The sequence below is a fragment of the Vanessa cardui genome, chromosome 21, assembly GCF_905220365.1.
Source record: "Vanessa cardui chromosome 21, ilVanCard2.1, whole genome shotgun sequence".
Lineage (NCBI taxonomy): Eukaryota > Metazoa > Arthropoda > Insecta > Lepidoptera > Nymphalidae > Vanessa > Vanessa cardui.
The window spans coordinates 4,906,319-4,922,820 of NC_061143.1; the positions used below are offsets into that span (position 1 = coordinate 4,906,319).

General features: G+C 32.9%; 2 protein-coding genes across 13 annotated transcripts in view; both read right to left on the reverse strand.

The window, feature by feature from the left end:
• LOC124538925 (trithorax group protein osa) overlaps window positions 1-10,170 on the reverse strand; it is a 93,578-nt gene extending 83,408 nt beyond the window's left edge. For all 12 annotated transcript variants that reach the window (XM_047116192.1, XM_047116191.1, XM_047116189.1 and 9 more), the window contains exon 1: window positions 8,963-10,170. In XM_047116192.1, the coding sequence (XP_046972148.1) occupies window positions 8,963-9,508 (546 nt within the window). In that variant the 5' untranslated portion in view covers window positions 9,509-10,170. The remainder of the gene's footprint in view (window positions 1-8,962) is intronic.
• A 1,201-nt stretch (window positions 10,171-11,371) lies between these two features.
• LOC124538783 (katanin p60 ATPase-containing subunit A-like 1) overlaps window positions 11,372-16,502 on the reverse strand; it is a 37,612-nt gene continuing 32,481 nt past the window's right edge. The window contains exons 6-10 of the mRNA XM_047115978.1: window positions 15,939-16,060; window positions 14,960-15,139; window positions 13,889-14,047; window positions 12,909-13,132; window positions 11,372-12,586 (exon numbers count right to left, since the gene is read on the reverse strand). Coding sequence (XP_046971934.1) covers window positions 12,388-12,586; window positions 12,909-13,132; window positions 13,889-14,047; window positions 14,960-15,139; window positions 15,939-16,060 — 884 coding nt within the window. The 3' untranslated portion in view covers window positions 11,372-12,387. The remainder of the gene's footprint in view (window positions 12,587-12,908; window positions 13,133-13,888; window positions 14,048-14,959; window positions 15,140-15,938; window positions 16,061-16,502) is intronic.

Below are 16,502 nucleotides of genomic sequence, written 5' to 3' on the forward strand. Positions count from 1 at the left end.
ACTAATCAATTAACGTTAATGATGACGAAACGAAACGCACGCGGTTAACGTCACCTCCTGCCTCATCCACTGGCTGGAGGTAAATAGAAAATGTCTGTGTATTTAATTATAAAGATCTATAAATAGACAGAACATTACGTCGTGTTATGCGGTTGGTTACGGCGTGTTATTTCGGTCTCTGGCGTCACGAGCCCCGTGAATGTCAAGCTCGCGATACTAGGTGCAGGCGTTTAAGCAACAGGTGGCATATAATACATTCTCATTAAATATCAAATAAGCTAAATAAACTGTCTTTTATTTATAGCGCAGCATTATTATTGCCCGGCCGTTTCTAGGGCACGGCCGTCATATGTGACGTGTACAATGAATACGGGCATACATTTCTAATGAGCCGCTTGTTAAGGTTGGAAACGGTGAACTCTAATTACGAACCAAGGGTCACAATAAACTGGTTAATTATAATAAACATTTCTAAAATACATACATCATTTTTTTTTAAATTAATTAATTAGTAATAATTTTTCAACAATCGAAAAGTTTACTCAGGTAATACTTATGAAAAGAATCAGAAAACTTATCTTATTTTTTTTTTTCATTAAGATAATCATTCAGAAGAATTCGATAGAGAACCGAAGAGAGATCCAGAAAACAAATCTACATAACCAGCCTAAAGCCAACAAATATTCTTAGATCATCATGGAGGCGATGAATAAACTATGTGAGATAAATGAAATAGATTATTTACGTTTTAAACATAACAACATTTTCAATTACGCAAACATGTAAGAGTGCAATAAAGTTATCATTGACCTAAACTCCGCTTTAGCTGAAATATGTACTAAAATAGATACTAAAACGAGCCCATTTTCAATGCTAAACCCACGTCACCGTAATCAATTATGTATCGAATGACGTTAAATTTAATCAATAAATTCAATGCCTAAATTATTAGATTATGTAATAATTCATGTTATCAAATAAATCATAAACGACAACCTGCATATCGATATCTCACACGCAACAAGTGTAAACAAAGGGATTACAAGTGTTACTGACCTAATAAAGCGACCCCTTTTCCACCCAAGACGGTTCAATAAAGAACTCCCTTTAGGTACATACTATCTGGCGTACATAAGAGTGTCGGTCGTGACCTTTGATGTAGATATACTATAATGTATAAACGCCCGCCCGTTTATATACCCACCGACAATCCCAGGATTAAAAAATATTTACTCTCGACGGAGGCGGCATTTCACAGAATCAACAATTTAAATTTATATCGCGTAAACATTAATAACCATTCATTAGTTTATATGAAATCTACTTTGTAACATTTTTTAATATCTTTACATATAGAAAGTCGTTGCGTATATTACAATCTTGAAACTTAGAAGAAATAAGAATTCTAGGGTATTATATACGTTACGCTTTCATACTTGTAACACCATTATGAGTATCATACACCGTCGTATTCAACCTATCACATCGACGAGGATAGAAATATCAAGAAAATATAATAATTCCTATCAAGTATTGATGCATAAAGTTTATTCATAACTCCGTGACGACTTTAAAATCGTTCAGTAGATCAGAACTTAGGTATACATATATTATATATGAATGAGTCATTTACCTTTCTGACTGCGTTCAGACAGAGGTCCTTGGCAATGGCCCCTTTTGCATTCATATACATTTATCGATGTAAGTTACGTCACATCGTTTGCATTATTAAGGCTAGCTGTAATTAAATTCTTCATATAAGAAGCACGTGTGCATTTCGGTTATAAAATGTACGAAGTTTAGTACAATGTATTTATAGTTTACAGCGTGTCGATAGCTAATTTTAGTCTCCAAGGTTTTTACTTTTGGCAGAGTTTAAACTTTGTTTAACTTAGCGAGTTTAACCAGAAATTAAAATTGAAATTTATATACACTTATAAATAATTATCAATTCTGTTATCAAAGCGTAATAATTGTCTCGTTACTAAATTAATTACAGCACTAATGCTATTATCATATTATGTATTGTTATATAATAAACGAGCAAAACAATAAACCTATTAACAGAAACGTATATTACGCTTGATACGTTGACAACGATTACGAAGACCTATGTATTATTTACGTAAAAGTCATTTGATTTGTAACATGATGAATCGTGATTCATTAGCTTTTTGTAGACTGATATGTCTAGCGGCAAGGCAAAGAGATAATGGGCTTGACCTACACAGGTTTCCCTTGTTATTAATCCGACGTTTTGATTCCAACCGAGGACGGGCAAAGGGGGCCGGCAATTACATGACGTCACGGTGGTTTAACGACCCCATTACAACATACAGTATGAATGAATGCAAGCCGCGTGACGAGTGACGTTTTCGTTCGCCAATACAAATCGTGATGTAAGATGGCTCTTCATCGATCGAGATGACCGTGACGTCCATATTAAAAGAGATAATTAAGTAAATCAAGACGTCGCGTTGCCGAGTAATGGCTCGTTGTTCTTATTATTGATAAGATCTATTAATGGTTATGTTGAAATACGGTAATAAAGATTGTTGATGCAACATTAAACAAACAATTAAATAATAATACAAGTCATATTTTCGTATGAATCATTACTGCTGCTAATTCAGTTGTTTGAAACGAGAGCAGCTGATGTCAAGTGAAATTTTAATAGATGGTAGTTACGTGGTCATCCACCCGATGCGGTAGACGAGAGCGGCCATTATCCAAGCACAACACAATGACACGATTATCGGGCACGCGGGTCCGAGACGGCTCGCATTGATTTTACGAAATCCACATCACGGACTCAGAATGAACGGTCTCCGTCGGCCCATTCATCTCGTTTTCATGTACACACCGCTATTGCGATGCGAAAGTGAGAGCGAAATTTACTCGGGCTTGCACTACGCACCGCAACGTACCGCCCTAAATACGAAGAGAATAGAATATCGAGCACTATCCCGTTAATTGATTACCAAAGGCGGTTAGTTGGATGAGGTTTACTTTACACAACCAAATGGTCCAATCGACGATGTTTAAATATACTGTCTATGAAATGACGATATACCAAAATATTTTACTAAAGATATTCAAATCAGACGAAGTGCATCTCTCGATAGAAATGTACAAGACATTTTGATCTTAGTTGTTTGGTATAGGACATTGTAGAATTCCGTGAAAGAGATTAGATCGGATGCCAGAAACAAGAGCAACGTAGTGTATATCCACATCAAACAGCTAAATCTAAATATAGCGGGCGCCGATATCAGCGGCTCGCCCTTGAACCAGTCGCACGGAAACATTTTATTATTATTACCGAGCTGTCGGCGAGCACAAGTATGTCGGGTCGACGACCCCACAACCACGTGTCTCCTTATCGACAACTATCTAACACGATTGTGGGTAAACAACATGCCGAGATAAATGACTAATTCCACAACACTTGTTTATTGAGCCATTCATAAATTAAGTAATGTATTTAATATCGTCAAAACGGTTTCGGTGACAATGATGCGCTGATAACGGCACATTCAATGAAGGTACAAATCTGATCAGATATCTTTACGTACAGTTACGTCAGTACCTAGAAACATTACCTTTAGAGCTTATAATGTTCTCTGTAAGACCAAAATGTACAGTCTGCAATATCATCTAATAAGACTAATCGTTCGACGATCGTGCGACCTCTTAACATGGCGCACTGAAAATAACATGACAAAAAGTTGCGTAAAAATTAAAAAAAAAAAAACGAAGGCATAACTCCTTAAAATAAATGGGACTAATTGCAAGGAGTCTTGACGGACGGACGAGCGGAAGAACAGCCGCATCGTGGGAAGTGGGACAGTGTTACGTAACCGGTATTTGTTCGCCGGCCAGCCTACACAGGTACATCCTTACAAATGCGTACGACCTTGAATGTGAACTCAAAGTGTAAACAGCACGTGCTCGATGCATTGTTTTATGGAGGCTCGTTCGAAACGGCAACAGTCATACTAGGATTTTAACGCAAATCGAAGGAGCATTGTATCAAGAACACAGTATGCACCAAGCGCTTGTATTTAAACTTTTGTAGAGCAGCAGCTGAAAGAATTTAAAGCATTTTCATTAATACTATATTGCAATTTACAAGACAATATGCACACAATATAGTCTGATTCGTGTATATTGAAAATACGAAATTCAAATCCAACAAAAGGCTTAAAAAAATTCTATTCGAAACGCAGTAATTCAGACTAAGTAAAGACAGAGAGACACATGATATGTTGGGCACACAGTGAAACGAAACCCTTTCGAATTCACGCGAAGCTGGATACACGTGTCAGATGTCAAGTTCCATTCACGTTGATTCCGTCAAACACGTCCCGACGCCGCTGCCTCTACATAATGTATGTGCGGAAAGTGGAAGCGGTAGAATGGCGCCGAAGCCTGGCATCGCGGCTGCCTTTACCCCGTTTTGTAATTGAGAGACGAACGCACAAATCTCTGCCTGGAAGCGAGTAATATTTGCCTACACATCAAACTTTCACTATCGTCGTACGCTTTCGTTTTTATATCCGCTAACAGCAACGGGCCAGCTTTGTTATTCCTCCGCGATTTTTCCTTTTTGTGACCAACAACCGACATTCAATGCCGTTGCGAGAGCATACACTACAAATTTAATATGTATTTTTTCGGTTCTCTTCTTTATAAATATAAAAAACATATCACGAGTGTCAAACAAATTCATGGTTTCTACAGTACGAATGTAGAGCGCATTCATTAATGGTTAGGTAATTGTTTTACGAATATTCTGTTTTACAACTTGAAGTTTTTTTATATAATAGTCTCCAAATTTCTCCAACTTTACTGCTCTTGAGTTCCACTTATCCCTACAAACATAAAAACACACTCAAAGAAACTTATTTTTTTTTTTTATAAAATCAGTAAATTTCCTTGCTATAAAAATAATTTCAATCTGAAAAATATTTGTAATCAATGCTTGTTACTAAAAATGCTTGTCATGGCTGACTAAACTAAGACTTAAAAGATTCAACTAAGACTTTAAAACGTAAGCATCTGCAATTATTTTACGAAATTTTAACTTTAATGGGCTAAATATATAAAAAAATTACTTGTACGAAGTCGAGATTTAAGTTAATTATAATACAGATTGCATTTTATCGACCATTTGTCAATCATATAAAACGAACATGAACTCGAAATTAGTCAATACGTCATCTTATATTCCTATTAGAGCTATTTATTAAGTAGACGACCATTGTTGCACCTGATAGTAACATACATTAATTTTTAAATTAGGCAAACCACGAATTCAACAGCCAAATTGCTGACGAGTTGAAATTCAAGTTGTCATGTCTTTTGTTAGTGGAAATTACACTTGTTTTTTTTTTTTCAACCGGAACAAATATGGAGTACGACATTGTTGTTGATGGTAAAGTAATTAAATATCAACTCGCTTACCAATACGGGTGTGCGCTAGTTCCACAGAACACGTAAAATATAGAATTAAAAAAAATTATGATGAAGACAAAATTTATACCATAAATGGCATAAGATCCGAAATTTGGGAAATTAAAAAAATTATGAAATAGATTAAGGATTATAATATTCTTACTCAATAGAAATGAACTTTATTTCTCAAGACTAAAACTTAACAATTATGAAGTTTAACAGAACAAAGCGAAATGTTTAACATAATAGACATAATTTTTCAATTTATTGTACTGTTTATAATTAAGATAGCTTAGAGGTAATTTTAATGAATTCGATATTTCTATGACCGACACTTCTTTTTATTTATATGTCAAAATCTCAAAATGTAATAGGAATGAATCGCCATTTTTATTAATTACCTATAATAGAGCAATACAGCGCCGTTTCGCGTTTGATGTGTTACAATTATAGCCTTGATTTTATTTATTTTTATTAAATTGATTCCAAAAAAAAATTTCAAATTTCCCCAGCTAGTGGGAAATTACGAGCTATGATGACTTCGTAGCCAGACTAATATGTATATCTAAACTTGATAAAAAGAAACCCTCGTTTTAAAATAATCAATAAAAATATGTGTAATATTTTATTACAAATTTTGCAAGAACTGTTTTCATAAAAAATAATAAGATATTTTTAACTTCCTTCAAAACAAGCATTATAAGCAAGTACAAATAGAAAGTTTTATTAATTATGAAAGAAAGATTTTTCGTAACCTTTGCTGATTTGGATGTCAAACATTTTTTATCCTCTTAATTTTTAATAGGCAAAGAAAAATATTGAAGATAAACTTACGAAAACAATAAAAAAAGTATTAATATTACTTACTACTACGTAAACAGAATTACATAGCCACATGATTGGTTACATATTAATATTGATGAAACCGCATGAACACACATGAAGCAGAGCAAGCTAACATTTAAGAGGTATTTAGGTACAAATTTGAAAATATTGAGTTAAGTTGAATTTAAGTTAGATATATTGTGTTATTTTATTAAATTAATTCCCAACAGTTTTATATTATTATTTTTTATTATTTATTAAATTTTGTCACAATAGAGTTTTATTCCAACACCAATATTAACAAGAATCCATAGTACATAGTAGAGTACATAGAATAATTATAGCTATGTAAATTTACATATCCATAAAAAACGATAGACTATAGCATAAACAAACAGCAGTAAATCTAAACTACCTACTGACACCCCCGACAAAGGCTGATTGATTATTATTTGTATTTTTTGGTTAGTCACTCTAACGCTATAGCTATAAACTAACATTAGTGTATGCTTTTACAGTATTAGTAAAAAATTACTATTTATAATATTTTACTTAGCAGTGGTAGAAAAAAAGAGCACAAAATTATGATTTTAATGTACCATTTTCATCTTTAAAAAATTTCACAATGTCAATTTCATAATGTCGATTGACTGTTGTTTGATAAAACTCAACTTTAAATAGCTGCCTTAGCATGTCAGTGTCTAAGCCAGTATATAAAAAAAAAAAACAAGATGATCCCATTGCTTTACCTGGACAAAACTTTTTAGTATGGTAACCTAAATGATCAAAAATGCAAAAGGATTATTTAATTTTACAATAAGTTTAATTATAATTAGTATTGTACTCTCCTCCTAAATAATGATTGCCTCCCAATACAAATAACACACCCTTTTCAAAACCTAAAGAATAATTTCTGCATAATGAAATATCAATCTTTGTGAAAGTACATCATGTAAATCTATTCAGTGGTTTCAGTGTAAAGAGGTAACGGAGTTACTATCATGTTTACAATATTAGTAGCAACATGATATTTAAAAAAAATGCACTTCAATTTTATCTTCAAAGCTATTTTACATGTAATTTAATTTTAAAATAAAAAATAAAAAAATTTTTATGTTTAAATATCTATATGTTCAAACATATTGGTTTATACATATATATTTGGGCAGTAGAACCCGAATACAATTTTGGGTAACTATTGTAACTTATTATAGAACATTCAATTTAAAGACAAAAAACTTGTATTATGTTGTTATTTTCTATAAAAGTTACACCTTGATGTGAGGAATTTTAATGACAAAATTTAATTGAATTAAACTCAAAGTAGGTATGATCATTTTACAAGACAGTATAATATATTACAAAATTAGTCCTAAATATGAATTCTACTGACAAAAAGAAACAGCAATTATGTACAAGTTTGTTTTATAAGTTTTAAGCGTAATAAATTTCTTAAGTATAACCAGAGAATTATTAATAAGAAATTTAAAAATGTTTGCATATGTTTTAATTTTGGAGTATGCATTCAAATATTTTAATGTATATGTAGTGTATTCATAATAGTCTAGTCTAGATATATTTTTTATAGTAACTTTAAAATATACAAATTGAAAATTGTTGCAATGAAAGTATAGACCTTTGTATATGAACTATACTTAAACATATATAATGGCCTGTAATGAACATAAAAGAGATTTATGACATATAAATTAGTTCTATCTTCTAATATTCATTAATTCTATCTTTCAAAATATTAATTTAAATGCGAGATACTTTGGGGTAAAAACAATTAGTCTCTCTGTTAAAAAAAACATTAAAATTAAGCTTTAGGTAGGCAATGTAGGCAGCCTCGCTACCACCCTACAATTTTAGATTTTGCTTTAAACTTCCAATGGTTTAAGAGTAATTTTTATTCAATTCATGTATGTACAATGTGAGAATAAAGAAGGTACAACATGCTGTTCTTAATGTTGAGAAAAAGGTGTAACATCATATTCTGGTGGACATAATTTGTATGAGAACTAAATATTCATTAAAAATTTAAACAGTATGTATAGTAGCTCCTTTGAAGGCACTGACTAAACAACTTGAAGAATTCAGACATCAATGAAATGTTTTGCTCAATTACTTTTATTTTTTTAACTAAATAGAATATATAGCGAGTTGCATTTTAGAGTATTATATGTATTATAAACGACCAAATAAAAATCTTTAACTATCAATGAGAGTCTTGGTTTTATCTCAAACCCTTGACAATGTAAGAATAAAGATGAAGAGATTTTTGGTTTAATTCTCGTTACATAAAATGGGATTATATTTTATTTATATGCCATATTGGCCATGACTGTTATAATAAATTCCAACTATTTACGTTAAATGTAGATCTTTCAAAATAATTACTCTTACCAAAATTATTTGGATTATTCATAATCAAGGTACTCGGAGTAATCATAATCTTAGTCTTAGGTTTTATTTTCATACAAGTATATACAATCAATAAATATTTACTTTCAAATAATAGATTTTTAATAAATTAGAGACAATACATTTCATATAGTTTACTCTAAATATTATAAAAATCCAACTAAGTATAAAACTCAAAAATTTATAATTATTTACAGGTTATGTTCTCACTGAATACTAATAGTAATAATAGTGAATAATAATAAAAATAACTTACCGTCGAATTTCTATATGGACTTGGTTGAGGATTGTATGGTGGCATTGGCCTAGGCTGTGGCCAGCCGGGCGCGGGCCCATAACCTCCAGGCGGCTGGTCATAGCTGTTGGGGTAGCGATGCGGTGGCGCCCCGCTCGACTGGAGTAACGAATTAAGCGTCGGCGTAGGCCCGGGAGCTTGTGACACCGCCTGCCCCGGGAAATATCTTTGCTGCGGCGGCGGACGCGGTTTGCCGGGAAAACCAGGCCGTTGAGCATAATAAGGATCCGCGCCCTCCGGATAACGATACGATCCGTACTGATCCGGCAATGGCCGTTCACCGCTCCGATCGTGGCCCGGAGCTTCACCACCGTCGCGTGGCAGGCCCGGATCGGCCGACATCGGCGATTTACTCTTTGTGTTCACAACGCCATCGGGCGGAACGCGCCCGACGGACTTGTCGGTGCCGTTTTGTAATAGAACGTTCCGAGATTCACTGAGCTGTTCCGATGGACTCTGATCTACGTTCGCTTCGCTTCGCTGAGACTCAGCCTGCGTCGCAGCCATGTTCGGCTGGTAGCGGCCGTCCCTGCTTACACTAGCTTTGGCGATCGACCGGCTCACTTACGTTACATCGAAAACGGGCGTCGGATTGCAAAACCGCGACGCGGACACTTCCATCACTAATATGCCAAATAACTCGCACTAATAGTAACGCGAATATGACGAAAAATCGTTCACCGTTGCACACACATCGATCACATATCTACTCCATTCGCGTAAACGAGGTTATGGAAAAGGTTACATATCTAGCGGGCGCTTTTGTCATATTCAAACTGAACATTTCATATCACTTGCACATTTATAGCACTATGGACGTAAACACTTGAAACTAAACTCATTCCAGCTTATAAAAATGAATTAAATCCTCAAAAACAGAACAATAGAATCACGAAACTTCCAAAATTATTGGCGTCCGCCATTAGCGGACTTGAAATTCTACAGCGCTTGACGACGCTTTTGCCTATCTTCACTTCGGTGACAGAAAATAAAATTACAGAAATTATAGCATTTAAAGGCACGTTATTAATTTTAAGAAGTGATTTAATATATTTTTAATTTTTCTATAAGATATTTTTGGACAAAAAGCACCAAATATAGAAATTAAGGCAAAAATTATCTGTGCATGTTTACATTTCCGTAATACTGGGACCACGTAGTAACTACAATACTACCAACATTTAAAATACTCTATGACTAGTTCCGCTGGCGCCAAGAACATCTGTAGCTATGTTCACTCTTAATGAACTGTATTAAAGTAATTTGAAAAAATAAAATTACCAAAAAAATCATCTGCGCTTGAATCATATGTCAAATAAAATAATAATTTATTTGAAACCCTAATTTTGACCCTTGTTCATGCATTACTTGTAAAAAAAAGTACGCTTATGACTACAAATACCAACTTAACGACATTGAAGTTAACTTTCTTGAAGTTTCTTATAATTCCAAAGACAACAATTGTACTTAAAAACATCAAAGTGATATTTTATCAAAAATAAAGTTTAATAGTTTAAAGTACAATAACTTATTTTAAAGATTTTTTTCTTACCCAGCAAGTTTCGTCATCAATATACATTAGTTGTAAACATATTTTTTATGCAAAAAATAAACAAGCCAATAGTGAATTAAGTATTAGTCGTAAATAACTTTAGCAAGAAATAAAACTGTGATAAATATTAATGTTGTATTATTATTAGTATTAAATATGTTTACTAGCGATTAAATTGGTATACTCGAAAGTTTGTATATAAGTAGTAAAACATTTTCATTATTTTAGTTACTTTTGTCTATTCAAAAATTATTCAATTTATACATATGATATGATCCTTTTTTTCTTATATTAGCCTAAATTTTAATAATATGAAATTATTTGTGTAAAATAAAATAAAACATTATCTCTCCATTACCTTACTTGCAAGTAATATTTATAACAAAATATGTTGAATTGTGTTGCCATATTTAACACACATTCTTTGTCAATTCTTAAAACGATTTACATTTAATGTAATTGACAAATATATTTAAGAATAGAATATAGAGATTACTTTAATTTTTTTTTTTTTCAGTTTTGTATAATTAACATTTGGACATTTATTAAAATGCCTGACAAGCACTAATATATAATTATCACCACAATAAACATGATGTTTAAAAAAAATGCATGTAAATGTTTCATAATTTTATTAATATTGTATGATCGTATTACAAGACATTTGTTTGGTAAGCAATATTTGTTTGGGAATGTTAATTTACCTCATTCCTGTGATAAAAATCTTTCTTTTCAAATTAATAAAAAAGTTTCTAGTTAGCACCCAAAAGTCAAAGAACACAGTTTTACATTATTATAATTAAATAAAACAAAGGTGAGTTTTTTTTAAAAAATGGTTTATTTTGTTGTACATAGAAATTACCGTTAACACTGATGCAAAAATATCATCTTTCGAATTTCAATAATAAGCCGTGTAGACTTTTTTTTAATTTAAGGCATTAATTTTATTTATTATCACGAATTTAGCATAAAGATTAACATTAACAAATGATGCATTAATATTTTTATGTAGTGTTAACATTTATTAAGTTCATGCATGATTGTGTTATTTTCTAAAAACAATTTCATTATTTGTCTAATTTTACATCTTTCGAATAATTCTGTTCAATACTGACTGTTAATTTATTTTCGAGTATCTATCACTGTAGTAATTAATGGTTTCCAATTTCACTTAAAAAAACTTATTCGAAATTATAACCAACTACAAAAAACGTTAATTTCAAATTGAGCGAATGATTTTATATGCCAAATATATATATAGTATGTATTTTTAATTAACAATAATAATTGGATAATTATAAAAATCTGTAAAAGTAGGTATAAATTAGTTATGGCATAAAATTATTCTAAACAACTATAAATCTCGTAATATCCTAATTTAAGTACAAAGATCACGGTATATTCACATAATTATATTGACAGAATGTGATGACAGATCTCTTGAATGTAGCTCGCTTCGTTGATCACGCGTAAGCTGCATATTTCTACCGCGTATTTTACAATTTTGTGCTCAATCTATACACATTTATACATCACACAAAATAGTCTTTAATACGTTTTCGATTATCAGAAAGCAAAGCTGAGAATTTATTTACATCATTTATTGAATGGGAATGTAATTAATTATATGATGTTTATTAACGGTTTACAAATAAGTGGGCGTAATTTAAACGCATCTAATACTGAAGTCATTATAGTGTCAATAGTCTATTGCTGGAATATTTTCGTTTATATGCAAAATTGTTCAATTTGTTCTGCAAAAAGTTCTTATCAGACACTTGATTTTTTTTTTTAATTTTCAGAGTCACTGATTGTCTTTTGTTTTCTACGTGAATCAAGAGGAACCGAATTCGTCCATCCACGTCAGGTATTTCTGTATGTCTCCCTTGGAGACGGATTTATTGCACTTAGCGAGCGCCTCCATGAAGTCCTGATGGGTAACGGGCAAGTCTAGTTCTTCCTTGGCAAGTTGTTTTATTTGTTCCGGCTTCAGACCCGCGATTTTTCGTCGCATAGACATCATTGATGCATCTCTGAAACGAATACAACAATTAATAACATATTATAAATCAATTCCAATTTTTTTAACATATATTTATGAGTGTGAGTGGGTTGTTTGACAGTGCATGCTGTGGTTAGTTTTAATAAATATAATCTTTATCTGGAATATTTGTAAAAATACAAAGTAATTATTTCTTTATATCATCATGTGTCCTGTGACACTGATTGCTGAACAACAAATATTTAAGATTTATTTTTATGTAAGCCGCTTAGAACAACATAAACAATCTTATATTTACAATTTCTAGTGGGTAGGTAATTTATTAATATAAAATAATTTGAAAACAGACTAACCTGCAAACATTAGTGATGTCCGCTCCAGAATACCCGTCGAGTTTCTTGGCGATTGTTCGCAGATCTACTTCAGGATTAACTTTGACCTCCCTGAGGTTTATGTGGAGCAACGCCTCCCGCCCCTCTTGCGTGGGGAGGGGTATGTAAATTCTCTTCTCGAGCCGTCGTCTCAGCGCCTCATCGATGTCCCATGGAAAGTTAGTTGCGGCCAACACCATCACCACCTGTATTTTATAAACATATATTACCAAAATCAAAAAATCAAAGTATACTTTATTCAAGTGGGCTTTTACAAGCACTTTTGAATCGTCATTTAACAATTAAGTGAAGCTACCACCGGTTCGGAAAGTAGATTCTACGGAGAAGAACCGGCAAGGAAATCAGTAGTTACTCTTTTTCAACATTTAAAAAAAAATACAGTCATGTTAGTTAATACAATTATTTAAATTAATATAACCTGCCTGGAAGTCAACAGGTATTAATTCCACGCTTTTTTATCATCTACAAAATCTTGTATCGAATAATATATATTTATAAACGATCTTGAGATGGCCCAGTGGTTAGAACGCGTGCATCTTAACCGATGATTGCGGGTTCAAACCCAGGCAAGCACCACTATATATATGTGCTTAATTGTGTTTATAATTCATCTTGTGCTCGGCGGTGAAGGAAAACATCGTGAGGAAACCTGCATGTGTCTAATTTCATCGAAATTCTGTCACATGTGCATTCCACCAACCCGCATTGGAACAGCGTGGTGGAATATGTTCCAATCTCTCTCCTTAATGGAAGAGGAGGCCTTATCTCAGCAGTAGGAAATTTACAGGCTGTTACTTTATTTTACTTTACTTTGAATTTTCGAGACGGTAAAGTTAAAAATGTCTTAAAAACTTAAAATTATTTTTATTTCCAGCAATTGCCGATAGATACGACAGTCAATAAGTATAATATGGACTAATAATATCCTGAATAGCGGTTACCTTGGCGGGCTCGTCGGAAGCGGAGCCGAGCCCGTCCATCTGCACGAGCAGCTCGGACTTGACGCGGCGCGAGGCCTCGTGCTCGCTGTCGGAGCCGCGCCGCGAACACAGCGAATCGATCTCGTCGATGAAGATCGTACTCGGCGCGTAGAACCGCGCCTGTGGACCGTGACCTTATAGTTGAGGCTCGTTATCCACTCGGGAATACTCGGGAAAACTCGGGAGATATGGAATACCCGCAAGAGGATAAAAGCCTAATAAGGGACATTTGATATCGATATGACGCGATGTCAGTGGTGAAAGTTCGGACAATCTATGATACTCATTAAGGATTGGCGAGCGTAGAACCGCGCCTGTGGACCGTGAGTGTGACCATGAGCTTATAGTTGAGGCTCGTTATCCACTCGGGAATACTCGGGAAAGCTCGGGAAGTACGGAATACCCCCAAGAGAATTAAAGCCTAACATTTGACATTTGAAATAGGCTATTTGACTGATTTTTAAAATCCATTTTATATCATTTAGTAGCACTTAAGGAACCCAGTAAAAGCTGATTTTTTATTTCTAGTACATATTTACCGAAAAATATCATATTAAAAATTCCATATTTAAATAGCGCGCAAAAACGCTACTTGGACAATATAACGTTGCATTGGGGTCGGTGACGTCACTTTCCTGTATTTTAATCTGTGGTACATATAGTAGAAAAGCAACGTTAACAAGAAAGTGACTTCATCATAAGCCCGACCAATCAGGAGCGTTTTGTGTCATGTGACAAACGTTTGAAAAAATGCATTTTTATTTATGGATTTTTGAATAAATTAAGTATTATTTTCAAATTTCATTAGTAAATAACCATTTTTAAACTCATAATATACACTGATTACAATAATTCACAATTTATTTTTCACATTGTCAAATAGCCTATTGACTCAATCGAAGGACTTCTTGCTACTTTTAAGGCTCAAATCAGAAGATTTTATACAAACTTTTTAATCGAGTTTACAAAATATAAGCGAATTTGTTGGTTCATTTAGATTTAATTTTAATTGATAGATAAAAGTAGGCTTACCATTTCGAACAGTAACCTGACCAGCTTCTCCGACTCCCCGCGGTACTTGGACGTGAGCGTCGACGAGGACACGTTGAAGAAGGTGGTCCCGCACTCCGTGGCGACCGCCTTGGCCAGCATCGTCTTCCCCGTGCCCGGGGGACCCACCATGAGCACACCTTTCCACGGACGACGAATACCCTGAACAGTGAATATGGTCTCAGTTACTTATTAACCAAATTAAATTAAACAATAAGTTATACGATAACATTATTTAAAAATATATATATTAAGATATATATTAATTAATTTCTAATAAGCATTATTGATTTTAAATAAACAATATTCTTACTTATTAACCATAGGCGAGTTAAATAATTGAAATAAATAATTTAAATTTATCCAGGGAGATTGTATCTAATAATGGTATTCTTCTTTTAACAAGATTTTAATGTACATTTAGCATGTTAAACATATGTTAGGATGTCAAAATTGTTTTTTGCAATTGTTTGTATATTATATTATATATGTATATTATTATATTCTATATTTCACTACGAACTTGACTTATAATCCCCTTTTGATGTATAAATATTGTAATCAGATTTATTAGCTATGATATGTTATGCTACTGATTTCCATGTTCTGATTTGTCAATCTCAGTTTCCAATTTTAACAATGATTCAAATTTCTAAAATCCCACAGCTGGACTATCACTCCAATGCAGAATGGAGCAAAAATATGTAATTTAGTTTTAGTATAATTACACATTAAGCAGATGAAATTTCAACGGTGCTTGCCTGGATTTGAACAAACATTCATCGGTTAAGATGCAGGTGTTCTAATCACTGGGCCATCTCGGCTTTTTCTAATGATATATTATAACTTCCAAGACATTTATTTAGTAACCTTACACAAATAAATAGTCAAGTAACCACTTACTAAATAGAAATTATGTTAATACAAGTATCCGAACAATTTTTTTTAATCATAAACTAACCTTAAAAAAGTCTGGCATCCACATGGGCAAGACCACAGCTTCCTCTAACAACCTCTTCGCCTCTGTGAGATCGGCGATATCGTCCCATCGGATATTCGGATTCTTCTGGACGATGTCGCGTTCTGAAATCAAAGAAAAATGAAAGATTATATACATGAAAATATCAAATATATTTTACCTACTAGTTATGTACTTTACTTATTATTATTATGTATTTAAATATTTATAAAGGAGTAACTACTGAGATTTTTTTGTACTACTTGTAACGTCTGTACATGGTTTTTTTTTATTATATAAAACTATGAAACAAGTTCTAACAAATTACACAGTTAGTTTCGAAAGTAGGAAAGAAGACAAACAGTCGCGTCGTTGGTTTGTGGGTTTTAAACTTAGCCGCTCGAAGACTGGCGCGCTCGGTATTAGCTCTATGTCTCTCTTGGTAAAACTAAAATTATATTAATACACTTATATCAAGTTTTATTTATGTAAGAAATATTAACATTAAGACCTGAACTATATTTTAAAAGATTTTTTTATTACGTAAGGTTTGAAAGTAAAATATCT